Source organism: Eleutherodactylus coqui, chromosome 11, assembly GCF_035609145.1.
Source record: "Eleutherodactylus coqui strain aEleCoq1 chromosome 11, aEleCoq1.hap1, whole genome shotgun sequence".
NCBI classification, from domain to species: Eukaryota; Metazoa; Chordata; class Amphibia; order Anura; family Eleutherodactylidae; genus Eleutherodactylus; species Eleutherodactylus coqui.
The window spans coordinates 4,926,472-4,954,467 of NC_089847.1; the positions used below are offsets into that span (position 1 = coordinate 4,926,472).

Consider the following 27,996-nt stretch of genomic DNA (forward strand, 5'->3'; position numbering starts at 1 on the left):
GTCGGACATCCGTACATTCCTGCCAGGTTGTACGGCCGCTTCATGGTCTTCATGGCACACCTTGCACACGAGTTTACCAGGTCTATACCTTTAAATCCTTTGGGTGGAGAGTTTTTCAGATGGCTATAGGCTATCTGCATGCATCCTGATATATCTTCCCACCCCCAAGGGGCTGCTCTGGAACATCTTGGATCAAAGCTGTGCCCCCCAATGGACGAGACGAGAAAGACATCTTAGGGTTAGTACAAAAGTCTTTTTATAAATCTGCCCCAATGTAATGTACAACCTGGACTGCAGCAAACAGGTGAGACACAACAGGAGGCAGCAGTCGGGTGATTTGGTGGCTCAATGGCTGCAGAAATGAGGCCGGGGGTACAAACCCCACCATCAACTCATCTACTGGGGTCTGTGAGATCCTCTTTCATGATGGGGTCTTGGCTTCTGGTAAATGAGTCTCTAGTAGTCTTGGATGGAGCAGGTAGACTGGGAACAGGGACTGCTAATGATGACATTGTGAGCTGTTAGAAGCCTTGCGGTCAATGTGCCGTGCGTCCCTGGGGGTGTCCGGAGGGGCCATGACCTCCGACACTTGTCCTGCTGAATCCTTGGCTCCGCACACAGTAATGTGATTGCAACAAAGAGCAAAGACTGATAGGTGAGAGGTGACGGGAGAGCTCACATAAAACGCCGTCGGAGCTGACACCCACCACACAGAAGCCTCACACCGCACCGGCGCCATCATGGTCGTCCTAGTCCTCGCTCTCCTCTTGTGGCCCGTCTGCCTGGGAGCTCCGGCTTCAGGTAAAGTAAAACAGGGCCAGTAATATATGTACATGGTGACTCCACCAGCAGAATAGTGAGTACAGCTCTGGAGTATAATACAGGATGTAACTCAGGATCAGTACAGAATAAGTAATGTATGTACACAGTGACTCCACCAGCAGAATAGTGAGTGCAGCTCTGCAGTATAATACTGGATGTAACTCAGAATCAGTATAGGATAAGTAATGTATATACACAGTGACTCCACCAGCAGCAGAATAGTGAGTGCAGCTCTGGAGTAGGTTGTGTGGTGGAGAGCTCAGCAAGAACCAGGGTGTAGTCAGGAGTCCCAGGTGAAGATCTAGCTGGGATCCAAGGAAGAGTGCACTCTTTTGGGTGTGTTTTGTGATGGAGTCCCGCACCTCCTCCCTCCGATCTCGGTCGAGGGAGGGAGGACAGTGATAGCGGCAGTGACGGCATCAGCGACAGCAACATCCTCGCTACAGGTGCCAGAGAAGCCAGTGATGCCAGCAGCAAAGAGGAGGCTTGGAGCTACAAGCAACCCGGTGAGGAGAGCGGGTTCTGGTCGTGGCTGCAGTGACGCGGCCCGGGTTGGCAGCGCGGCCATGATGGACGTCGCAGCAGGCGAGGTTGTGACCTGCAGTCAGGCCCGCAAGATTAAAGATGAGCCACAGACAGAGACAAAACTGTCAAAATAGAGTGATAGACAGGAGGAGGAATCTATAATAGACATGGCCTCCAGGTTGGCAAAATATATGCAGGACTATGAGACTGCAGGAAAGATGATTGTCCTGCAGAAGGGAAAACTACAATCTGCTAGGATGATGATGGAGCAGAAGTCATCCAAGGAGGATAAAGCAGTGACCAGGAGGGCAATAAGAGACTGCAGAGACTGCATTAATATGTGGCAGGAAGTCAGAGAGAAGATCTTGGAGGAAAGCGGACTCTTTAAGGAGAAACTTCTCAATGATGATCGGTTTGCAAAAATGGCGGCAGGGCGCAGTGACCACGTGCAAACCGATACATCCAGCGATGGCGAGAGCTCGGATGAAGAGCAGTATGAGGATGTGCAGGAGAGTATGCGGGAGCAGCCTGTGTGCTCTGGTGAGAAATCACTGACCCAGAGCAGCACCACAAGTGCCAGAAGTCTCCGGCCTGAGGAGGTGGAACTGCCACCGACATCAGAGGAGTCTGAGGTGGAGGGGAGAAGGAAAACAGGATCGCTACAGGTGCAGAAGACCCTACAGCTGGAAGCCTCTCCGGATATGGGGGGCTTCATGTTCGGCAATGATTTGCCAGAGAAGGACTCGGTCTGTAAAGAGCGGAAAAAGAAACCAGAGAAGGTGCAGGAGAGGCTGGTGTTTGTGTCGGTTCCTGAGAGCGCTGGTCCAGCTGAAAAGTTGGATCAGGGCTCTGACCCCAAGAACCCCCCGAACTCAGAGGTGGGCCGGGAGCGGGGCATTGGGAAGAAAAGGGCTGAGCTAGTCAGACCCCCTGTCCCTGTGTTAGTTGGTAATGGAAAAAAAAAATTTCAGTGCCCCTTTAATACAGAGGTATACCAACGGGTAGGGGTCTCCATAGGCTGGCGTCAGCTGGCACACCTCTCCTATGCGGAGTGGGCTTATAGAGCCTTCAGAGGCCTTGGTGGCAGGGACCGCTGCACTTTATTTCTAGTTAGCCTAGTGGTCAGGTTCCACATCTGGAGTGCACGGTGTTTAATCTAGACGGAACTGAAAGTCCTCCCCGTGGATACGGTATGTAGGAACATCCTGGGTGACCTGGTGAAGGTGCGTTCTTTGGAGTATGAGAGGCTGGGCACATCTAAGGCTTCTCTCCTATGGAGAGGGCTTGTATTTCGTTAGGGACAGTGTTTTCTTAATCTTCTAGGGGCAGAGTAGGGAGAGAATAGGGACAGGATAGGGAGAGAGGAGGGATAGGGCAGGGACAGTTTTCCATGAAGGGTCAGACTGAGAGGCAGATTAAGGACACCAGCAGAATAGTGAGTGCAGCTCTGGAGTATAATACAGGATGTAACTCAGGATCAGTACAGGATAAGTAATGTATGTACACAGTGACTCCACCAGCAGAATAGTGAGTGCAGCTCTGGAGTATAATATCATAGTATGTACAGTGCTTTATGGTAATTTAATCCAAATATGAAGTGTGATATATGAGGTTTATCATGCCACTTACAGGACAGAAGGCTGATCACCCTGAGGTGGAGACGCCGTATGGGAAACTGCGGGGAAAGATGGTTTCCGTGAAGGAGACAAACAGAGCTGTCCACGCCTTCTATGGAGTCCCGTTTGCCCAACCTCCGGTAGGCCCCTTACGATTTGCAGCCCCCAAGCCCCCGGCATCCTGGAGTGGCGTCAGAGAGGCCCAGCAGCACGCCGCCCTGTGAGTTATCAGTCAATCAGTCAGTTACTTTTTAGAAATTTCCACCATTTTTTAGTTTTCATTGATCATTAACAAGAATGTAGTCGTTTGTACCCGAGACTCTCAGGGAGGCTGTCGGGGTTCCCTGCTGCCTCTGTCGTGATGGAAGAAGGAAGACACGCACTTCCCACAGCAACCTGTCGGTGGCGCTGCACATACAACAGGTGATGTCAAGACTGACTTCACAACAAATAATTGTTTTCAAATTCCAGATGCCTACAAAACGCCGACACCTTCCGGGATATGCCGAGCTTCTTCAAGATTTCCATCTCTAAACCCCGAATCTCAGAAGACTGCCTGTACCTGAATGTCTTCACCCCGGCGGACAGAAAAACGGATTCCAAACTGCCTGTAAGCAATGGCGCTATTCTTAAGATGATGATCAGGTGATGCGCTCTACACATGGGAGGTGACCCACGTCTCTCCGGCGGTGGTCCGACTACAGACAGAGGTGACCCGCGTCTCTCCGGCGGTGGTCTGACTATATACAGAGGTGACCCGCGTCTCTCCAGCGGTGGTCTGACTGCAGATAGAGGTGACCCGCGTCTCTCCGGCGGTGGTGTGACTATATACAGAGGTGACCCGCGTCTCTCCGGCGGTGGTCTGACTATATACAGAGGTGACCCGCGTCTCTCCGGCGGTGGTCTGACTATATACAGAGGTGACCCGCGTCTCTCCGGCGGTGGTCTGACTATATACAGAGGTGACCCGCGTCTCTCCGGCGGTGGTCTGACTATATACAGAGGTGACCCGCGTCTCTCCGTCGGTGGTCTGACTATATACAGAGGTGACCCGCGTCTCTCCGGCGGTGGTCTGACTATATACAGAGGTGACCCGCGTCTCTCCGGCGGCAGTCTGACTGCAGATAGAGGTGACCCGCGTCTCTCCGGCGGCAGTCTGACTGCAGATAGAGGTGACCCGCGTCTCTCCGGCGGCAGTCTGACTGCAGATAGAGGTGACCCGCGTCTCTCCGGCGGTGGTCTGACTGCAGATAGAGGTGACTCGCGTCTCTCCGGCGGTGGTGTGACTATATACAGAGGTGACCCGCGTCTCTCCGGCGGCAGTCTGACTGCAGATAGAGGTGACCCGCGTCTCTCCGGCGGCAGTCTGACTGCAGATAGAGGTGACCCGCGTCTCTCCGGCGGCAGTCTGACTGCAGATAGAGGTGACCCGCGTCTCTCCGGCGGTGGTCTGACTGCAGATAGAGGTGACCCTCGTCTCTCCGGCGGTGGTGTGACTATATACAGAGGTGACCTGCGTCTCTCCGGCGGTGGTCTAACTACAGACAGAGGTGACCCGCGTCTCTCCAGCGGCAGTCTGACTGCAGATAGAGGTGACCTGCGTCTCTCCGGCGGTGGTCTAACTACAGACAGAGGTGACCCGCGTCTCTCCGGCGGCAGTCTGACTGCAGATAGAGGTGACCCGCGTCTCTCCGGCGGTGGTCTGACTACAGACAGAGGTGACCCACGTCTCTCCGGCGGTGGTGTGACTACAGACAGAGGTGACCCGCGTCTCTCCGGCGGTGGTCTGACTACAGACAGAGGTGACGCGCGTCTCTTCGGCGGTGGTCTGACTGTAGACAGAGGTGACCCGCGTCTCTCCGGCGGTGGTCTGACTACAGACAGAGGTGACCCACGTCTCTCTGGTGGTGGTCTGACTATAGACAGAGGTGACCCGCGTCTCTCCGGCGGTGGTCTGACTACAGACAGAGGTGACCCGCGTCTCTTCGGCGGTGGTCTGACTGTAGACAGAGGTGACCCGCGTCTCTCCGGCGGTGGTCTGACTACAGACAGAGGTGACCCGCGTCTCTCTGGTGGTGGTCTGACTATAGACAGAGGTGACCCGCGTCTCTCCGGCGGTGGTCTGACTACAGACAGAGGTGACCCGCGTCTCTCCGGCGGTGGTCTGACTATATACAGAGGTGACCCGCGTCTCTCCGGCGGTGGTCTGACTATATACAGAGGTGACCCGCGTCTCTCCGGCGGTGGTCTGACTATAGACAGAGGTGACCCACGTCTCTCTGGCGGTGGTCTGACTATATACAGAGGTGACCCGCGTCTCTCCGGCGGTGGTCTGACTATAGACAGAGGTGACCCACGTCTCTCTGGCGGTGGTCTGACTATAGACAGAGGTGACCCGCGTCTCTCCGGTGGTGGTCCGAGTACAGGCAGAGGTGACACACGTGCTTCAGTCTGTAACCCTTTCTGTGCTGTTTCATTCTAGGTCATGGCATTTATTCATGGGGGAGGATTAACCATCGGAGGAGCCGGTATGTTTGAGGGGTCCGCACTGAGTGCTTACGAGGATGTTGTGGTGGTCTCCATGCAGTACAGGTTGGGCCTCATGGGATTTTTGAGGTATTTGGTAAATACTGGAGCGTCGTGGATGACAGACATGAATGCTTCACCAGGGGGGGGCTTGCAGAATAAAAAAAGAGCAAAAACAGGTGGAGTGCAATGGCCCCTCGGGCCTGTAGATGGCGATCAGCACTTACATGAGATACAGAGGCTGACAGCGCCCTCTAGAGGCTGAGGTTTCCTCCTGTGTAGGGAATACCGGAGATGCAAAAGCTCTCAGTATTATTTGACCGCTGATCCTGAATGTTGATGAGACCCCTGAAGACGCTGACGCCCCTTATCCCCCCGTCCAGCACCGGAGATGAACAAGCGCCAGGAAACTACGGCTTCTTGGATCAGGTTGAGGCTCTCAAGTGGACTCAGAAGAACATTGGGAGTTTCGGTGGTGACCCCAATTTGGTGACCATATTTGGTGAATCGGCCGGCGGAGTCAGCGTCTCTACCCTGGTAAGCCCCACCGGCTCCGATATAACAGACTTGTGGATTAACCCCTTAGTGACCCGGCCTGTCTTAGTCATAAGAACGCAACAATTTGGGGGGGATTTTCATCTCTGCTTTTCAAAAGCCATATCTTTTTCCCCGCTGCCCGGCGGTGCGAGGGTCGTGTTCTGTGCGACCAGCTGCGCTTTTATCGGTACCTGTTTTGGCTTCATATAAAGTTTTTTAGAACTTAAATTTTTTTGAGGACGGAGAAAAAAACCTTTTCTGTCTTGCGTTCATCATGCAGCTTACACGAGATGACGAGTTTTTTTTCTGCGGGTCGTTACAATTGCAATACCAAAATGACATTTTTTTTTACTCACTTTTGCTCAATAAATCCCCTTTTATTGGAAAATATTTTTATTTTGGGATTATTGCATTCAAAGCCCTAAAACCTTTTTTAGTTTTCTATGGGCGGAGCCTTGTTGCAGCTCGTTTTCCTCTGTGACAAGTTGTAGTTTTTTTTACCGTTTTGCTGTACTTTTTTTGATCAATTTTTTTGGGAGGCGAAATTAACAAAAAAAGCACTTTGGCTCCATTTTTTCCCAGCATTTGCCATGCAGGATAAAGTGTGTGTACAGTTTATTCTGCGGGTGCGATGATACAAAGCATATGTTTGTTTTTATTAAATAAAAGGGTAAAGCGCTCAATTTTATTTTTTATGCTTTTTTTCTACTATTTTTATTTTTGCCTTTTTTTATGTTCTTGTTGGGGACTTGAACCTGCGATGCCACGATCCTTCTGATAATAAACTGCAATACTTCTGTACTGCAAGGCACTATCACTTATCATAGCGATCACATGTAATTACAGACCTGGACGCCATGGCAACCCATCAGCCCTCCGCGATTTTAATGGGCGAGAACCAATGATATCACAGAGTGAGCGCTCTTCCTTTATGAACCTTTTACATGCCGCAATCAAGATTGATCATGGCATGTAATGGGTTAACCACGATCCTTGCTGTGACAGCGGGAGGCTGCCTGTCAGTCACAGCCAGCTTCCACGCCATCCATAGGCCTACGCCCATTCGCAGCCCCTCTAACCTAAGGCTTAGTGCTCATTCAGACGGCGAGTCTGACAGCGTTGCTCTCATCGCAGCCGCTACGCTCAGCCGGCAGAGATCACATACGGCTGCGATAGGCACGGCACATGCGCGGGATTGTGACATCACAGACACGCGCAGTATAATTTTTTTTCAAATCTCCACTCTGTGCAGAGTGAGGCGGCGTATTAAACTCTGTCCTTTCGCAGGCATCACCCTTCAAGGGCTCCGTATGAAACGGGGAGAAATAGAGCGTGCTGCGATGTCCCCTCATAGCGCTAACGCAGGCGTGAATGGAAGAATAAAAGTCTCACGCGTGCGTAATACGTGGTGACAAGTCGCCCGTGTGAATGAGCCCTAAAGTATATGTCCTGGGGTGAGAAGAGGTTACTGGCAGCTTCTTCAGCTCCCAGCATGCACTGCTCCACAGCTTGGTCTCCATAATATAAAAGTCATATTGTACTACTGGCACTCTGTGAGTGACATCATAGTCCGGCCGGCTGCCTCCTTGATGTCATCACTGATGTCACCCTTTGTTTTATTTTCCATAACTACAGCTGTTGTCCCCGATGTCAAGAGGTTTGTTTCACCGGGCCATCGCTCAGAGTGGAGTCGCACTAATTCCAAGTATGGTCGTAGATAAACCCATTCTCACCCTTTCTCGGGAGGTAAGTGCCCAAACTCATCCAAGTATACAGGACACCACCACTAAATACAATCAAAGAACATACTCAGTCAGTTCATATTCAATGGATGGGCGGCATTCTCAGTGATGTCACCGCTGCTCTCTAGTGATGGATAGGCGGCATTCTCAGTGGTGTCACCGCTGCTCTCTAGTGATGGATAGGTGGTATTCTCAGTGATGTCACCGCTGTTCTCTTGTGATAAATAGGCTGCATTCTCAGTGATGTCACCGCTGCTCTCTAGTGATGGATAGGCGATATTCTCAGTGATGTCACCGCTGCTCTCTAGTGATGGATAGGCGGCACTCTCAGTGATGTCACCGCTGCTCTCTAGTGATGGATAGGTGGCATTCTCAGTGATGCCACTGCTGCTCCCTAGTGGTGGATAGGGGGCATTCTCAGTGATGTCACTGCTGCTCCCTAGTGATGGATAGGGGGCATTCTCAGTGATGTCACTGCTGCTCCCTAGTGATGGATAGGCGGCATTCTCAGTGATGTCACCGCTGCTCTCTAGCGATGGAAAGGTGGCATTCTCAGCGAGATCACTGCTAGTCTCAAGTGATAAATAGGCTGCATTCTCAGTGATGTCACCGCTGATCTCTGCTAATATTATATGTATTTTGCTAGTGATCACATTGTATTTCAGTTGCAGGCTCTCAGTAATGCATCTGGCTGTGATCCGGCATCGCTTATCTCCTGTCTGAGGGAAAAGACGGAAGAGGAGATCTCTGAGATTACCGGATCTGTGGTGCGTATTGTGCTGCAGTAAAACGAGATTGTCCGTCATCCGTAGTGATGATTGGTGGAGGATGCGGGCAGTGCTGCTTGTATCTGTGGTAACATTGTTTCCCCCTCGCAGGGTCCCTTAATGTTTGCTGGACGTGCTGATGGGAAATTTCTCCCCAAATCGGCATTGGAGCTGCTGACAGAGAAGGCAATAGCGCCCGTCCCGTTCATGATCGGTGTTAATAATCATGAGTTTGGGTATATAATCCCCCGGGTGAGACGCTGATTTTCTCTACTGCGCTTTTATACGCGCCTGAGCCACGAGCCCAGGAAGTGTCCGAGGAATCCTCGCTCATGGTTGTCCTTTGTGTTCAGGCCCTTAATATGACGGCCCTGGAGCGAGGGATCCAGAGGGACGTCATCCAGCAGTATTTGCGCAGCACGGGCCTTGTGGTGAGTGGGGCAGCTGTCGGCTGGGCGATGGCGCCTCCTGTTGTCATGTTACCATATGTACATTCACGTTTTCTAGCGTGCCAGACCCGAGGTCCTGAAGCCGCTGATGGACCAGTACTTTGGTAACGACACTGACCCCCTCCGAGTCCGAGACAGCTTCCTGGAACTAAGTGGGGATGCCATGTTTGACTTCCCAGCCCTCAGCACTGCAGATTTCCACCGAGGTACGAGGCACAGCAAGGCTCAGAGGTCATACAGTACATCTATGTTGGGGGCTTTACTTGTTCTGCTGCTGTACAAGTCACCAGTCACACCCAACTATGTCTGATACTCCATTCACACCTAGAGCTGCTCATTACGTCCTATCGTACTCCAATCACACACGAAGCTGCGTAGCCACATCATGTTTGATACTGCAGTTATAACCAGAGCTGCTAAGTAACGTTATACCTTAACCATCTTATGGCCCAGGATGTACCTTTACGTCCTGAGTGTGTGGAGTTTGTATGGCGCGGGAGCTGATTGCATCTCTTAACCCTGAGATTATCCTGATCCTGAGATTAGGGGGCCCGTTTCCTCGCCTTCTCGTAATTGCGGGGACGCTTCTCCCACCCGCAGTGATGTCACATTGAATGGCGTGAGGGTCAAGCATGGGCAGCTTCGTGGGACTGGTGGACATTGCAGAGTGCTTGTACCTCGGCTCTCTCCAGCAGTCCCATTGAAAGTGAAGGGAGCCACGCAAGAGATGCTCAGCCATTGCTCCATTCAATCTCCTTCTCACTGTGGGGGGCAGTAAGCCCGCAACGAGGATGATGGAAGACTTGGAATCACCCTTCTCTGGATCAATGAGGGTCTCCGCGATGAGACCCCCACCTACCATAAAGTTATCCCCTATCCCGTGGATGGCATGTGGATTGGGGAGAACTTTAGATGTTGAGATGCCACTTTAAAGTGTAACTGCGCTCTCTAAAAGCCTTTGACATGTAGTAGGGGGCTCGCTCTAGCGATCAGTGAGGGTCTCGGCAGCCGGACCCCCAGCAATCAAAGCTTTTGACTTGTATCGATGACATTTAAAAAGTTTAAAAAATGGCACATCAAAAGTTTTTAGAAAGTGCGGTTCCACTTTAACTGGTGCTGGAATGATTACAGATGTGCGCAGTGGGCGGACGAGGTGGGAAAGATGGCTGCAAACTCGGTTGAACAACAGCGCCCCCTGCTGTTCAGGGATGTGCTGTGCTGACAGTAGAGGCCGCAGTTTCCATAACTTGTGCGCACAATGTCCCCGGGGGCCAGACTGTGACAAGGAGCAGGGGCCGCGGGGGTCTCTGGGGTCCCACATGGATGAATACATGCAGTGTCACTGGTTTATCTCCGCAGATGCTGGCGCCTCCACCTACTTCTATCAATTCCAGCACCGGCCGTCGTTCTTTAACGGCCGGAAGCCCGACTATGTGAAGTCCGATCATGGAGACGAGGTCTTCTCTGTGGTAGGAGGGCCGTTTCTGGAGGAAGGCGTCCTGTATGCGGGTAGGTCTCTCCCACTTCTCCATGCAGATAAAGTACAATGAGCCACGGCAGGGAGAAGTGCAGTTACCATAGCAACCAGTCCCGGTCCCTGAGTTTTCTGCGCAGTTCTTGCTAGACAAAGGTCCAATTGGGGACCCAAACGTCGCCTTCTCTGTAATATGGGAGAATACATTTTCTGCTATTTTTTTACACTCATTGATGCTTCTGCGTTCTCTATATTCTGCTGGTGGAGTCACTGTGTACATACATTACTTATCCTGTATTAGCCTCCAGAGCTGCACTCACTATTCTGCTGGTGGACTCACTGTGTACATACATTACTGTACTGCTCCTGAGTTACATCCTGTATTATACTCCAGAGCTGCACTCACTATTCTCCTGGTGGAGTCACTGTGTACATACATTACTTATCCTGTACTGACCCTGAGTTACATCCTGTATTATACCCCAGAGCTGCACTCACTATTCTGCTGGTGGAGTCACCATGTACATACATTACTTATCCTGTACTGACCCTGAGTTACATCCTGTATTATACTCCAGAGCTGCACTCACTATTCTGCTGGTGGAGTCACTGTGTACATACATTACTTATCCTGTACTGCTCCTGAGTTACATCCTGTAGATCTTTTATTATAAAAGTAAAAAACACAGCAAAGACAAACTGTAACAATAAAAATAACCATATAAAGCAATATAAGGCCCTTCCCCCACAGTCCGTGATCCTTAAACAAAGTAAATGTCCATATCCGGGTTTCCCCCCGCCGTACACACGCACACACATACACACTCAACATATAACACTATATACAAATATAAACACAATATACAACCACATACCTAAAGTATAAAACTAAGGAAACTACACCTCCAGGTCCAGCCGTACCGCACTGTACCCACACAGAACAAATGTAAGCAATAACAAACAAAAACATAAATAACTGAAATAGCAACATAAATAACCAAATATAAACAGAAAGACCGAGCCAACTGGCATAAAAGAACTAACTAAAAATATATGCAAATTTTTTTTTATTTTTTTATTTTTTATTTTATTTATTTATTTATTTTTTTGGGTCCCCAGTGCAGCTTGGGGGCCAAGCCTGCTCCATCAGTCCGTGCCCAGAGTTCAGTTCAGGACGTGCCAAGCCACACCAGGGTTTTTTTTTTTTAAACAAATAATACCACGCTGTGCCCACCGCAGCCTGGGGGCCATGCCCGCTCCACCAGTCCGTGCCCAGAGTCCAATGTTCGGGACGTGCCAGGCTACGGCTGAAGGCGTGAATCCCACTCCCCCCAACTCCCCACCCAACCTACCTACCACCCACAACGTGAATATATACAATATATACAAAACCATAATACACTCCAATAAACCAACATGCATAATATATACTATATACATAACCCGAAAGCCTAAGGTCGGCTCTCCTGCAGCCCTACTTCATTCCATTTTGCCCAAATCAAAACAAAAAGCTTCATGGTGCACTCACAGCCCCCCACCGGGATTGGAGGTGATAAGCCGGGCACAGACATCACAATGTACTATCCCTTGAATTTAAAAAAAAGTCTCCCTATTCTCTCCCTAATTTGCCCTAGACTGTCCTTAGTCTGCCCCTAAGTCTGACCCTTCATAGAAAACCTGTCCCTGCCCTATCCCTCCTCTCTCCCTATCCTGTCCCTCCTCTCTCCCTACTCTGCCCCTAGAAGATTAAGAAAAGACTGTCCCTAACGAAATACAAGCCCTCTCCATAGGAGAGAAGCTTTAGATGTGCCCAGCCTCTCATACTCCAAAGAACGCACCTTCACCAGGTCACCCAGGATGTTCCTACATACCGTATCCACGGGGAGGACTTTCAGCTCCGTCGAGATTAAACACCGTGCACTCCAGATGTGGAACCTGACCACTAGGCTAACTAGAAATAAAGTGCAGCGGTCCCTGCCACCAAGGCCTCTGAACGCTCCATAAGCCCACTCCGCATAGGAGAGGTGTGCCAGCTGACGCCAGCCTATGGAGACCCCTACCCGTTGGTATACCTCTGTATTAAAGGGGCACTGAAGCAGGAAATGCTCCATGCTTTCCAGCACGTTGCTGCACTCCTGACGGGGGCAACCCCTGTCAATCAGAGGCCTGCTCTTCAAGTTACCCCTTACATACAGTCTCCCGTGAAAGCAGCGCAAAGCCAAGTCCCAAAACTTCAAGGGGACCCGGGTTGAATTCAGTAAACGTAACCCTCCCTCCAGGTCCCGACTTGGGCAGTCCTTGAGCGCCAGGGGCTTCTGGAAATGGGTCAACAGGACTCTTTCGTCGAGGAGCCTCCTCGTCAGAGTCCTGATCTCCCACATCCCCAGACCCCACCGGCGTATCACCTTCAGAACCAAGGTAGCGTAAGCCGGGAGATATCCGTGCTGCGTGCGAAGGTCCTTCACTCGCCCTCCTGTCTCCCATTCCTGGAAGAAGGGCCGAAACCATCCCCGGCAGGAGTAGACCCACAGAGGAGCCCTCTCTTGCCAGAGGTTGCCTATGTTGATCTTAAAAAAGGTGTCTACAAGAAACACTACAGGGTTGACCATAGACAACCCCCCTAGTCTCCTCGTGCGGTATGTAACATCTCTCCTGATCAGGTTCAACCTGTTCCCCCACAGCATTAGGAAGAACAGGTTGTAGACCCGGGTCCAGAGAGGCTCTGGCAAAATGCATACGCTGCCCAGGTAGATGAATAAAGGGAGCAGGTATGTTTTGATCAAGCTAACTCTTTCCCGAAGGGTTAAAGACCAACCCTTCCACTGATTGACCTTGTGAGTGGCACCGTCCAGCCTGTCTACCCAATTTTGCATGGGGTAATCCCCCTGGCCAAATTTGATGCCAAGAACTTTTGCTGAAGTCTGGGGCACCGGAAGAGTGTCCGGGAGATCAAACACAGGATCCCCCCTTCCTAACCAGAGACTTTCGCACTTATCCCAGTTGACCCTGGACCCAGATGCCTCTGAGTAGCCATCCACCTCTGACACCACAAACTCCGCCTCCTCCCGTAAGGATACGAAGAGCGTGACAACATCGGCGTATGCCACTGCCCTCAGGGTAGCCTCCGGCACCGCCTGGTCCATCCCGACCCCTGCTATAGGTCCACGATCAACCCTCCTAAGGAAGGGATCTATCGCAAACACATACAACAGGGGACTTAGAGGACAGCCCTGACGGACACCGGACCCCACCTCGAAAGGGCGGCCAAGCCAACCGTTCACCAGCGGGAAAGTCTCAGCCCCTGCATACAATGTCCGCAGCCAATCAACAAACCCCACTGGCAGGCCGTATCTCAGAAGGACTGACCAGAGGTACTCGTGGTTAACCCGATCAAACGCTTTGGCCTGATCCAAGGACAGCAAGTACCCCTCCCAGTGACCAGCCCTACCCTGCTCCACTGCCTCCCGGACACCAAGAACAGCGCTAAAGGTGCTACGGCCTGGAACAGAGCAATGCTGGGTCCCCGAGAGGAGCCGGGGTGCAAACTTGACCAACCAATTAAACAGCACTTTTGCCAGAACCTTCCTGTCTGTATTGAGAAGTGCTATGGGACGCCAGTTCTCAATACGGCTCGAGTCTTTGCCCTTTGACAGAAGGATCAAAGCTGACCTCCTCATTGACTTTGGCAGAGTGCCCGAGGAAAGACACTCATTTAATACCTCCGTCAAGAGGGGACTCAAGAGGTCCTTGAAGGTCTTATAATACTCGGATGTTAGTCCGTCCGGTCCTGGCGATTTTTTGAGCCGGAGCCCATCAATCGCCAGTTTAACTTCCTCTATTCTGATCTCTCCTGTCAAAACATCAAGAGAGGTGTCTACCCCCGGCTCAGGGACAGTTTCAGCCAGGAAAGCCGACATCACTTCCGAATCTAGATCCCTCTTTCCCAAGAGTTGCGAGTAGTAGGATCTGACGACCTCCAGAATCCCTGATCTGGATCGATTCAGGGATCCTGTACTATCGATCAGTCCAGTGACCACTTTACTATTCACTGACATCCTACAGTTTCTGTAAGGGTCGGGCGAGCGGTACTTCCCGAAATCCCTCTCAAAAACCAAGGATGCGTGTCTATCGTACTGGCACTTCTTGAGCAAAGATTTCACTCTGGAGATCTCCTCGCGGCTACCTCCAGTCGAAACGAGATGTTCGAGTTTCCTCCTCAGGCCGTTGTACAGGCGGTACCTGTCCAGGCATCTGAGGTTGGAGAGCTCTCGGAAGAACCTCGCCGCCCTCCTCTTGAACATCTCCCACCACTCTGACTTACTGCTACAGAGATCCAGTAATGGTACCTGGCTCTGCAGAAAATCCTCAAAGGACTGTCTTATCTCTGCTTCCTCCAGGAGTGATGAATTCAGTCTCCAAAAACCTCTGCCCATCCGGGGGGTCTCTGCAACATTCAGAGAAAACAATATTAGACAGTGGTCGGAGAATTCCACCTCAACAACGGACACTGGTGAAGAGATGGCTTCCTCCTTCAAATAAAACCTGTCTATTCTAGACCTGCTCTGAATAATAATAGGTGAACCCCTCGTGGCCTGGGGTGTGCCGGATGTGGACATCCACCAGGCGAGCCTCGCTAGCTACGCTATTAAGTGCGACGCTGTCAAAAGTCAACCGCCTGTCTCCAGAGCCTCCCCTATCGCGGGCTCTTGTGACTGCATTAAAGTCACCTCCAAAGACAACTTGGCGGCTGGTAAAAAGGTAGGGCTTGATCCTCATAAAGAGACTCTTCCTGTCCTTTTTTTGACTGGGGACCATAGATGTTGACAAGTCTTAATTCTTGTCCCTTCATGAGGACATCTAAGATCAGGCACCTTCCCATTTCTAATTCAATAACTCGTCGGCATTCAACCGCTGCGGTGAAAAGGACCGCCACTCCGCTATACGGCTCGGCCGCAAGAGACCAGTAGGAAGGGCCTGACCTCCACTCCCTTTTTGCCTTATGTATAGCTGCCAAATCGGACAGCCTGGTCTCCTGCAAAAATAAAATGTCGGCTTCAACGCGGCCGAGAAAATCAAAGGCCGCAAATCTAGCCGTATCAGACTTAATGCTGGCAACGTTAATTGATGCCAGAGTCAGCGGAGTGGGTGCCGCCATCATGAGTGACTAAATTAGACGGCTTTCTTCCTCACACCCGCTTCCTCGGGGTCAGAGGAAAGCCCCTTGCCTCTTTTTTTGGACACAGATGTGTCCATAGCAAGGGATCCCCCGACCCCGTCGTCCTTGTTTCCAGGCTCCAGAGTAGCCTCCACCCCGGAAGGAACTATGCCTTCACGAGGTGGAGACTCAGCGCCCCCTGTTGACCCTTTCTTTGCCCTAGGAACCTTGCCCTCTGCCTCCCCCTCAGAAGAGGAGGAAGAGATGTCTCGGAGGGCTCGGAACCTATTGGAGAGTCCAACTGGAGGTGAGCAGGCTTTTCCTTCCAGTACTTGGCCCGGGGTGGGAGAAGATCTTGAATCCCCCCTTCGTTTTCTCCTCGTGGCACCTAGCTTACGCCGTTTCTCTAACCACCTCTTGCCTTCCTCATCCACACTTTCACAGTGGGAGGAATCTGCAGAGTTGGTCTCCTCCCTCTGGATCCTCCTGTCCTCCTCATCTAAATCGCTGTCCCTCAAAGCCTCAGCCGCAAGATTTGCTTCTGGAACAGGGGCCACCATCGACCCACCTGCTGTGGGTGCTCCTGTCAGCTCCCTGCTCCGTCTGCGCTTCTCTTGACGCCTCTGTTCCGAAGGCGTCTTTTGCCGGTTCTTCCCTGGCTCCTGAGCTCCTCCACCTCTGCTGGTCCCCTCACCCCCAGAGGCCACATCATGACCCCCATCCGTAGGGGCGGAGACTGCATTGGCAAAGGAGCGCGGACAGCGACTAAATGGGTGACCGAGGTCACCACACAGGTTACACCTAATCTCCGCACAGGAGGCGGCTAGATGACCCAGACCCCCACACAGAGCGCACTTCAAGGTCTTACAAGCGGCGCTCAAGTGTGAGGGGTCGCCGCACCTGTGGCAGAGCTTCGGCTGCCCCTGGTAAAAGGCCAAGATACGATCCCTGCCGAGGAAGGCTGCAGAAGGTATGTGAGCCACCGAGTTTCCTGAACGCTTCAGCTTGACCATGAACGTCCAGGCCCCAGACCATATGCCGTGCTCATCCCTGTTCTTTTGGGGCATCTCCGTCACCTCTCCGTACCTACTGAGCCACGTCATGATGTCAAAGCAAGAAAGTGACTCGTTACGAGTCAAAACGGTCACCTTCTTGATACCGTTCTGGCGAGACACCACCTGGATGGCAAAGTCTCGCCAGCCGGGCTCGTTTTTCACCAGCTCGTAATTCCCCCAGAAGATTTCCAGGCCCTCTGGGCGAACGAAACTGATGTCAAACTCAGACGTACCGTAGGGATGGATCAGGGCAAAGATGTCAACCGCCCTAAAGCCCATCTTCAGCAGAAGCTCCACTACCCTTGCCCTCGGGGGACATGTATCATTGCCTCTCCAACGAAGACGGACCACATTCCTACGACCTGCGTCCTGCCCGGCTGTCGGTAGGGACCATACGGTCTCCCCCCTTTGCTCTCGGAAGGCACCCAAGCCATGTCTCACCTCTCTTCCTCCAACTGTGATTGTACTCTCCCCCTTCCGTAAAGCCTCCAGGAGACGCTGTTGCAAAACGCCCTCCCTAGAGCCTGGAGACAAGGAGGACCCTTCCCCTCCAGCGGCGACACTGGCATAACTCCTGCCAGTTGTTGTCGCCGCTGGAGGGGCGACTGGAACCTGTGCCCCCTCTGGCCTAACCACCTTATCCCCTGGGCCTCCAGATCCCTGGCTGCCAGGGGGACCCGAGGTGCCCGAAGGCCCAGAAACTGCAGAGAAATGTGTACTCTCGGCGTTGTCCCTCACATCCACCACACGCTCTCGCACATCCATACCCGGATCTACCACTTTTTTTCTCGGATCATGTGGTCCATGGGTCCTGGCCTCTCCGGAGGTAGATGGTAAAGCCTCCGGATTTTTGCTTGCGTTTTTACTTTTTCCTTTTTTCTTTTTTGCCTCCGCATCACTGGAGGCGCGGGATCCGGCCTGACTTGCTCCCAGATTATGGGAGACCCCTGATTTTAGGTCCGCAGCCCCCTCCGCATCACAGGCAGCACTTGCTGCATTAGTGGCACCGCTGCCACCCTCCTTGCCGGTACCGCGACCTGCATCTGTACTGGCCTTTACTGCACCTTTCTTACTGACCTCCTTGCCCTTGTTTCCAACTAACACAGGGACAGGGGGTCTGACCAGCTGGGCCCTTTTCTCCCCAACTTCCCGCTCCAGGCCCACCACAGAGCCCGAGCCAGGGGGGTTTTTGGGGTCAGAACTCTGATCCGACTTCGCAGCCAGACCAGAGCTCCCAGGGACGAACACAAGCTTTTCCTGCAGCTTCTCTGGTTTCTTTTTCTTTTTCTTTATCTTTGTGCCTTGCTCTGGCAACTCGTCGCCAAACATGAAGCCCCCCATATGTACAGAGGCTTCCGGCTGCGGGGTCTTCTGTAGCTGCAATCTCCCTGTTCTTTCCTCCACCTCAGATTCCCCTGAGGTGGAAGGCAGCGCAATCTCTTCAGGTAGCTTGTCTCTGGGACTTGTAGTGCCTCTGGGCGTTGGTGCTAAGTCTTGAGAGCACACAGGCTGCTCCAGGGTCTCCTGCACATCCTCAAACAACTCTTCATCTGAGGCTTCACAATCACTTGACTCAGTTTGCTCGCGGTCACTGCACCTTGCCGCCATCTTCGCAAATCGGTCGTCGTTCAGTATCTTTTCTTTAAAGGGCCCGCTCTCCTCCAGGATCTTTGCCCTCACCGCTTCCCACATCTTTATGCAGTCTTTGCACTTTTTTATCGCTGACCTGGCTTCTGCCTGTTTGTCTTTAGAAGCTTTTTGCTCCAGTAACATTTTGGCGTCACGGAGCTTCCCTTTTTGTATCACCAACATTTTCCCTGCAAAGTTGTAGTCGGTGATGTTTTTAGCCAGCCTGGAGGCCAGCTCAATCACGGATTCCTCCTTCTTTTTGTCACTCCACATTCCCGTGCTTACCGGTATCTGCGGCTCACCTGCTCTCCTGCGGGTCTGGCTGCGCGTAACCATCTCACTCCCGGTGCTGTCAGAAGCTGCCGTGCTGACAAACGGAGCCACGCTGCTGCAGCCACGGCCCGGACCCAGTCTCTTCTTACCTCCAGCAGCTCCTGTCTTCTTGCGGGCTGCTGGCATTTCTGGCACCCGCGGCAAAGTTTTTTCTGATGTCGCCACTGCCATCACTTCCCTCCCTCCCCCCGAGTGGCCCCGGGGGGAGGAGGTGCGAGACTCCATCTCCAGAGAGGCCCAGAAAAGTGCACCTTCTCTGGGATCCAAGCTCAGCAAAACTTCCTTCTCTGGAACTTGCAGAGCTTCACCAGCACACACCTACTCCAGAAGCTGCACTCACTATTCTGCTGGTGGAGTCACTGTGTACATACATTACTTATCCTGTATTATACTCCAGAGCTGCACTCACTATTCTGCTGGTGGAGTCACTGTGTACATACATTACTTATCCTATACTGATCCTGAGTTACATCCTGTATTATACTCCAGAGCTGCACTCACTATTCTGCTGGTGGAGTCACTGTGTACATACATTACTTATCCTGTACTGCTCCTGAGTTACATCCTGTATTATACTCCAGAGCTGCACTCACTATTCTGCTGGTGGAGTCACTGTGTACATGCATTACTTATCCTGTACTGATCCTGAGTTACATCCTGTATATTGTTACCATGCAGGGCGGCGCTGGGTCCCGCGGCCGGCGGCGACGCTCCGATGTCGGCTCAGGCGTCCCGGAACTCTGCTGTCGGGGCTCTCCCGTCGGCGTGGAGCAGCCAGTGTGCAGTGGCATGGGCGTGTCCGCCCGTAGGGCGCCACCCGCTCTCCTCCACCCTCCATATGCAACAGGGGGAGAGTCGGCTCCTCCCACTCTCCGCCCCCGGGCGGAGGCTGTAAGTTAAAAGGCTGGCAGTGACCTGAGCTCACTGCCAGTTATTGGTTCTGCTAGCCTCTAGTCAGGTCTGGCTCAGTCTGCTCTAGTTGCTCGTCAGTATCCTTTCAGTTTGCCTGTGAGCTCCATCTCCAGCCTTGCTCTGCTTTGTAAGTTCTGTTGGTCTGTTCCACCTGCCTCTTCTGTCCGCACTCTGTCCCCTGTTAGTAGTTCCATCTAGATAGTCGCCAGGTCCCTGGCCAGCGCAGGGACCGCCGCCCAGTTGTCCGCCTGGGGTTAGCCAGGGCCGAGGCAAGTAGGCAGGGACAGTGGGGTGCTGGAAGATCAGGGCACCCCACCTGGCGCTCGGGGGGGCAGTGTGCCGTAACAATTATACTCCAGAGCTGCACTCACTATTCTGCTGGTGGAGTCACTGTGTACATACATTACTTATCCTGTACTGACCCTGAGTTACATCCTGTATTATACCCCAGAGCTGCACTCACTATTCTGCTGGTGGAGTCACTGTGTACATACATTACTTATCCTGTACTGACCCTGAGTTACATCCTGTATTATACTCCAGAGCTGCACTCACTATTCTTCTGGTGGAGTCACTGTGTACATACATTACTTATCCTGTACTGATCCTGAGTTACATCCTGTATTATACTCCAGAGCTGCACTCACTATTCTGCTGCTGGTGGAGTCACTGTGTACATACATTACTTATCCTGTATTGCTCCTTAGTTACATCCTGTAGATCTTTTATTAGAAAAGTATAAAACACAACCAAACATTAACAATAACACAACTGTATACAAGATGACGCCTTCCCCCCCCCCCCCCGGTCCATGACCCATCACTTTATACCCATTCCCCCTCCCCCACTGTATACTCACACAGCCACTCATACTCAATATATAACAAAAATACTTAAAAGAGCATATCACTACAGAAAACTAGAACTACAGGTCCAGCCGAACCCCCTGAAACCACACAAATGAAATTAAATAGCGTTAAACAATAACAGAAATAACTAACCAAACCATCCTAACATAAAGACTGAGCCAACCGGCATATAACCAAACCATCCTAACATAAAGACTGAGCCAACCGGCATATAACCAAACCATCCTAACATAAAGACTGAGCCAACCGACATATAACCAAACTACATTTTTTGGGGGGGTCCCCAGTGCAGCTTGGGGGCCATGTCTGCTCCACCAGTCCGTGCCCAGAGTTTAATGTTTGGGACGTGCCAGGCTACGGCTCAAGGCGTGAATCCCACTCCCCCCAACTCCCCACCCAACCTACCTACCACCCAAAATGTGAATATATACAATATATACAAAACCATAATAAACTATACACCGACATACACCAATATACATACTATACAATATTCATACAACCCGAAAGCCTAAGGTCGGCTCACCTGCAGCCCTACTTCTTTTCATTTTGCCCAAACCAAAATAAAAAGCTTCATGGTGCCCTCACAGCCCACCACCGGGATTGGAGATGATAAACCGGGCACATACACGGCAATGCCCTTTCCCTTCTTTTTTAAAAAGGTCTCCCTATTCTCTCCCTGATTTGCCCTAGACTGTCCTTAATCTGCCCCTCAGTCTAACCCTTCATAGAAAACTGTCCCTGCCCTATCCCTCCTCTCTCCCTACTCTGCCCCTAGAAGATTAAGAAGAGACTGTCCCTAACGAAATACAAGCCCTCTCCATAGGAGAGAAGCCTTAGATGTGCCCAGCCTCTCATACTCCAAAGAACGCACCTTCACCAGGTCACCCAGGATGTTCCTACATACCGTATCCACGGGGAGGACTTTCAGCTCCGTTGAGATTAGACACCGTGCACTCCAGATGTGGAACCTGACCACTAGGCTAACTAGAAATAAAGTGCAGCGGTCCCTGCCACCAAGACCTCTGAAGGATCCATAAGCCCACTCCGTGTAGGAGAGGTGTGCCAGCTGACGCCAGCCTATGGAGACCCCTACCCGTTGGTATACCTCTGTATTAAAGGGGCACTGAAGCAGGAAATGCTCCCTGCTTTCCAGCACGTCGCTGCACTCCTGACGGGGGCAACCCCTTTCAGTCAGAGGCCTGCTCTTCAAGTTACCCCTTACATACAGTCTCCCGTGAAAGCAGCGCCAAGCCAAGTCCCAAAACTTCAAGGGGACCCAGGTTGAATTCAGTAAACGTAACCCTCCCTCCAGGTCCCGACTTGGGCGCCAGGGGCTTCTGGAAATGGGTCAACAGGACTCTTTCATCGAGGAGCCTCCTCGTCAGAGTCCTGATCTCTCACATCCCCAGACCCCACCGGCGTATCACCTTCAGAACCAAGGAAGCGTAAGCCGGGAGATGTCCGTGCTGCGTGCGAAGGTCCTTCACCCACCCTCCTGCCTCCCATTCCTGGAAGAAAGGCCGAAACCATCCCTGGCAGGAGTAGACCCACGGAGGAGCCCTCTCTTGCCAGAGGTTGCCTATGTTAATCTTAAAAAAGTTGTGTCTACAAGAAACACCATGGGGTTGATCATAGACAATCCACCTAGTCTCCTCGTGCGGTATGTAACATCTCTCCTGATCAGGTTCAACCTGTTCCCCCACAACATTAGGAAGAACAGGTTGTAGACCCGAGTCCAGAGAGGTTCTGGCAAAATGCATACGCTGCCCAGGTAGATGAATAAAGGGAGCAGGTATGTTTTGATCAGGTTAACCCTTTCCCGAAGGGTCAAAGACCAACCCTTCCACTGGGCCACCTTCTGAGTGGCACCATCGAGCCTGACCACCCAATTTTGCATGTTGTAATCTCCCCGGCCAAATTTGATGCCGAGAACTTTAGCCGAGTCCTGGGGCACTGGAAGGGTGTCCGGCAGAGACCAAAAGTAGGATCTCCCCTTCCTAACCAGAGACTTTTGCACTTATCCCAGTTGATGCCGGACCCGGATGCTTCCGAGTAGCGATCCACCGCTGCCATCACGTACTCTGCCTCCCCCTTCGAGGACACAAAGACGGTGACGTCATCAGCGTACGCTGCCACCCTGAGGGTGGCTTCCGGCACCGCCCGATCCATCCCGGGCCCTGCCATAGGCCCACCATCAATCCTCCTAAGGAAAGGATCAATGGCAAACACGTACAGCAAGGGGCTCAGAGTACAACCCTGACGGACGCCGGACCCAACCTCAAATGGGTGGCCGACCCAACCGTTCACTAGCGGGAAAGTCTCAGCCCCCGCGTACAATGTCCTGAGCCAATTGACAAACCCCACCGGCAGGCCATATCTCAGAAGAACAGACCAGAGGTACTCGTGGTTAACCCACGGTCTCTCCCCTTTGCTCTCAGAAGGCACCGAGTCCATGTCTCTCTATCCATAGAGACAAATCCACTACTCTACCCCCTACATTCATCGAGCTCTCCCCCCTCCTCAAGGCCTCCAGGAGGCGCTGCTGCAAAACGCCGTCCCCAGAGCCCAAAGACAAGGAGGACGCCTCTCCCCTCCAGCGGCGACACTGGCATAACTTCTACCAGATGTTGTCGCCGCTGGAGGGGCGACTGGATCCTGACCCACCCCCTGACTACCCTCTGAAGCCCCACCCACCCGTACACAAGATGACATACTAACCAGGGAATCGGGGACACCTGGAGTTCCCAGGGTCCCCACAGGAGCAGAGGCAGCAGGGACAGGGGCAACAGGGGTACCCACAGCCGCATTCATTATCACACTCGTATCTTCATTAGCTGCTGGACCAGGACTCATTTTACCTTTACCCTTATTTTTCTCTTGCTGCTCAGAGGGCATGTCCATGGCACCTCCGGTGGGTGGCTGAAGATGCACACCAGCAGCTTCCGTGTCTGGCCCTTCAACACTTCTCTTGGTTTTGGTGGCTGTATCTCCACCCACCTTAGCCACTCTGGGAGTTGTAGTTCCTCCAGCTTTACTACGAACAACAGGCAGATGTTTACCATGGGTGGCAGGATCGGCAGACCCAGCCACCACCCACTGCGCCCCCTCTGCACCTGAAAGGCGCTTTAGGGACACAGGGGGGACAGCTAAGCCACCACAGGTGGGACCTGGTGCCGGATCACGCCCCCCTCCCACTGGAACGTGACCAACAGCGCCAGCACCTCTGGACTGGCCGCGACCCTTCGCTTTCCCAACGCTCTTCTCCACCTCCTTTACTCCTCCATTCCCACTACTAGCACAAGCGGGCTTGGAGTTTTGGGCCGCATTAACCCTCTCTTCCCCAGTCCCCTGCACCGGACCCACCACAGAGCCCGGGACTAGGAGCTCAGGGTTACCACCCTGGTCTGACTTTGCAGCCAAACCAGAGTGCTTGGTAACATAAATAAATTTCTCCTGCATATATGGTTTTTCCTTTTTCCTCTTCTTCTTGCTTGATGTTTCCGGGGGCAGATCTTTTCCAAAATAGCAGGACTGCAGCCTCTCTGGGGACTCCTGCAGCTGAATCTGCGGCATTATCAGTGCCCCCTCTCCACTGCTGCTGCAACTGTAACCGGAGTCCTCCAGGTCAGACTCACCCGACGTGGGGGGCAGGCTGACCTGTTCAGCTGGAATGCTGGGCCCAGTAGTCCCACCTGGCAGTGACCATTGCTGCCAACCAGAACACCCATCTCGCCCATCCTGGGCAGCATCGGGTTCCACTGAGCTGCTGCTTGAGCGCCTGGCAGAACGCTCTTCAATGCCACCGCTGCTCACAGATGCCATTTTGCTGAACATTTCATCGTTCTCTTTAAAAGGCCCACTTGCTTGCAGGATCCTTTCCCTTTCTTCTTCATAGAAGTCAATGGCCTCCTCACAGGCTTCAATCTGCTGCGATATGGCCAATCTCCTGGTGCGGGATCTGGCCCGCTCTGCATCACAGCGGGCAGCATGCAGCTCCTGCCTATGTTTGTTAAGCTGCCTCCCGACATGTCCATAGTTCTTCATGTGCTTGGCAATACGGGTTGCCACATCCGTCACTGACTCGCCCTCCCTGCGATCAGCCCAACTTGCCTGCTTATGCTGTTTTGCCGCATGATCCTCTACTCTCTTCCTCTGGCTCCGAGTCATCTTGCGCTCCTCCAGGGGAGTCAGGGTGACGTTGCTGCCACTCTGACCAGATGTTCTTCCTGTTAAAGATTTTTTAAAGAAGTACACCTAAATCAGGTAAAATCAAATACAAGAGTCACCAGTGACTTAACCCTTAACCAAAATTCAGACACGACATCCGAATGTAGTTAATGGCAGTGAGGTTTTATTGAGAAGACAGGAAAAGTGTCATAAACATATAGATATGGGAAGGAGTATTCAAATAAGATATATGTAAGATATAAGAGTGTATACATTATTGGTAAAGAAATAACTTTCCCAAGCTCAAAATATCACATTTGGCGTAACCACATTGGAATTTGCAGACGCTGGACAAACAAAACAATTAAAGGATAACCCCTACACACTGGGCAATTCTTAACGCATCCTGATACCATTTTAAAGATAATTTGTGCACGAACATCTTTTGTACAGATTACTAGTGTATGTGACTTACTAAGTCAGTACATGGTTCATGACCAGGGCAGTGTGTTCTTCTCTGAAGGCCTTAAAGGCTTCTGCAGAGTGAACCAATGTCGATGAACCAAACTATATCTCTCACATCCCCTCCTGGGGTGCAGTCCTCCCTCCCCCCGACCGAAGCCGGAGGTAGGAGGTCCGGGACTCCACGGCTGGAGCAAACCCAGGACCTGTAGACTTGGCTGGGTAGGTTTTGCACTTACTGGTGACCACACCCTGCAGAGCTCTCACACACCCAACCTTCTCCCGAGATGCACTCACTATTCTGCTGGGGAGTGCAGCTCTGGAGTATAATACAGGATGTAACTCAGGATCAGTACAGGATAAGTAATGTATGTACGCAGTGACTCCACCAGCAGAATAGTGAATGCAGCTCTGGGGTATAATACAGGATATAACTCAGGATCAGTACAGGATAAGTAATGTATGTACACAGTGACTCCACCAGCAGAATAGTGAGTGCAGCTCTGGAGGATAATACAGGATGTAACTCAGGAGCAGTACAGGATAAGTAATGTATGTACACAGTGACTCCACCAGCAGAATAGTGAGTGCAGCGCTGGAGGACAGGATAATTAATGTATGTACACAGTGACTCCACCAGCAGAATAGTGAGTGCAGCTCTGCAGTATGATACAGGATAAGTAATGTATGTACACAGTGACTCCACCAGCAGAATAGTGAGTGCAGCTCTGGGGTATAATACAGGATGTAACTCAGGATCAGTACAGGATAAGTAATGTATGTACACAGTGACTCCACCAGCAGAATAGCGAGTGCAGCTCTGAAGTATAATACAGGATGTAACTCAGGAGCAGTACAGGATAAGTAATGTATGTACACAGTGACTCCACCACCAGCAGAATAGTGAGTGCAGCTCTGGAGGATAATACAGGATGTAACTCAGGAGCAGTACAGGATAAGTAATGTATATACACAGTGACTCCACCAGCAGAATAGTGAGTGCAGCTCTGGGGTATAATACAAGATGTAACTCAGGAGCAGTACAGGATAAGTAATGTATGTACACAGTGACGCCACCAGCAGAATAGTGAGTGCAGCTCTGGAGTATAATACAGGATAAGTAATGTATGTACACAGTGACTCCACCAGCAGAATAGTGAGTGCAGCTCTGGGGTATAATACAGGATAAGTAATGTAATAAGTGACACTGCTGCTTACAGTGAGTCTTTCTGTATGGGGAGGGGGGTCAGATACTTTTTCTTATTTCTCTTGTCTTACCCCATAAAGGTCCGGCTACAGAGGAGGAGAAGACATTGAGTAAAAACGTCATGAAGTATTGGGCCAACTTTGCCCGGAATGGGTGAGCTGTCAGTGTTTCATGTAGTTTATTGCTGGGAGATGCGGTGACGGTGATAACCCCCTCAAACCTACATGGAACATTCCTACGATTAGCGCGAAGCTAAGAAATCTTTCCGGTTGTCACGTGTAGCGCTCGCCGCGATGTGGTAACTTCCAGCAAGCGTGCGCCCAGAGTGATGAGACCCTCCCAGGAGGTGATGAGACGTCTCTACAGAAGTCGCTGCCCAAATCTTGTGGAATGAAGACTTCTGCCACTTTCCAACAGCTATTTGATTCTGTTCTTCGCCGCCTCTTACACCTCTGCTTGCTTTCAGTGAATGGGAAGTCATCTACATTGAAAGACAGACTGCCTGTCCGGGCTGCAGTCATAGTGACACGACTAAGAGATCTCTGAGGAGGATCAGAGCCACAGAGTTACATCCAGGCGTCCAGCCTGTTCATCTCACATAGGATTGGACCGATCCTGTACCGAACCCTCAGCTGTGGGAAGTTTTCGGGTCCGTTTACACAGAGCAGAACTTACAGCTGCAGAAATCTGCCTGAAAATAGGGGGGTTTGGATGCAGAACTGACGGCCGTTTGTGAATCCGCATCAAAACCCCCGTTAGACATGGATTGTAGCTGCCAATTCCGTCCCGCGTGAAAGAACCCAAAGCTGAGGAGTGCTTCAATTCACTGACAGCAAACCCAGATGTGTAAACAGTTGGAAAATAAAATACAAAACTGACCCTCAACCAATCAGGCTGGATTTGCGCAGGCGAGTGCGATACGAATTTTGAGCTCCATATAGCGATTAATGGGCGATTCTCAGCCGCAATCAGCAAAAAATGGAACGCGGCTCAGTTCCACCATCTTGCTCTATAATGCGAGAGGAAACGCACCGATCTAAATTAACCCATTAGGAACCATGCGCTATTACATCACACCCGTTCTGTGAGTTGCGCCAATGCACAGAACTCGCGTGTGATTTATCGCCCTTGTTAATAATCTCTTCGTTCGCGCCGTTGTGTAAAAATGAATACATTCCCAAATGAGGCGCCGGACGTTATGGTGCTACAAATGACTCTTCTCACCGCTCGCTGGTTTAGAAAAGTGGGCGTGGCTTGCTGGGAGGCGTGGTCTCAGGATTTTAGACAGATTTTATACTAAAGCCAGAAAATGGCGCAAATACACTCTTTGTAAAAAAAAAAAAATAGCCCGCCCCACTGAATACAGCCTTTACCGTTTCTTGCAGAGACCCCAACGGGCACGGCCTGGTCCAGTGGCCGAGATACGACGAAAGTGAAGCTTATCTGCAGATCAATATAACGCAGAGCGCCGCCCACAAACTGAAAGCGAAGAAATATCAGCTGTGGACTGAGAAAATCCGGCCAGCGTCCGAAAAACCTGAGCGCACTCAGAGGGCGAGACAAAAAAAACGCAAATGTCACGATGTGCTGCCGTAGTAACACGTGGCTGATAACTGCGAGTGTAATAATGTAACCGCTTGTTAATGTTGACGTCATGTTAATGTTGCGCCAATGTTTACTATATTAAATACAGCAGACGCCTTGTAAACGTAAAATGAGCCGTCACTAAAGTGAACGCCAAACACA

The 27,996-nt window shown here is 51.6% G+C and overlaps 1 protein-coding gene across 1 annotated transcript; it reads left to right on the top strand.

Moving 5' to 3' along the window:
• Positions 1–700: 700 nt before the first annotated feature.
• LOC136582064 (fatty acyl-CoA hydrolase precursor, medium chain-like) lies at positions 701–27,996 on the top strand. Its single transcript, XM_066582836.1, has 13 exons — positions 701–801; positions 2,979–3,183; positions 3,435–3,573; positions 5,446–5,579; positions 5,873–6,026; positions 7,662–7,772; positions 8,434–8,535; positions 8,647–8,787; positions 8,889–8,966; positions 9,043–9,190; positions 10,344–10,493; positions 26,331–26,403; positions 27,636–27,996. Exons 1-13 carry the CDS (start codon positions 741–743, stop codon positions 27,844–27,846), a joined length of 1,707 nt encoding a protein of 568 aa, XP_066438933.1. The 5' UTR covers positions 701–740; the 3' UTR covers positions 27,847–27,996.

Excerpts from the sequence above, each read along its gene's own strand:
- LOC136582064 (XM_066582836.1), top strand. The coding sequence starts at position 741 with ATGGTCGTCCTAGTCCTCGCTCTCCTCTTGTGGCCCGTCTGCCTGGGA. Across the intron at positions 3,184-3,434 it reads GCCCAGCAGCACGCCGCCCT|ATGCCTACAAAACGCCGACA; the intron begins GTGAGTTATCAG and ends TTCAAATTCCAG. Across the intron at positions 8,536-8,646 it reads CTGAGATTACCGGATCTGTG|GGTCCCTTAATGTTTGCTGG; the intron begins GTGCGTATTGTG and ends TCCCCCTCGCAG.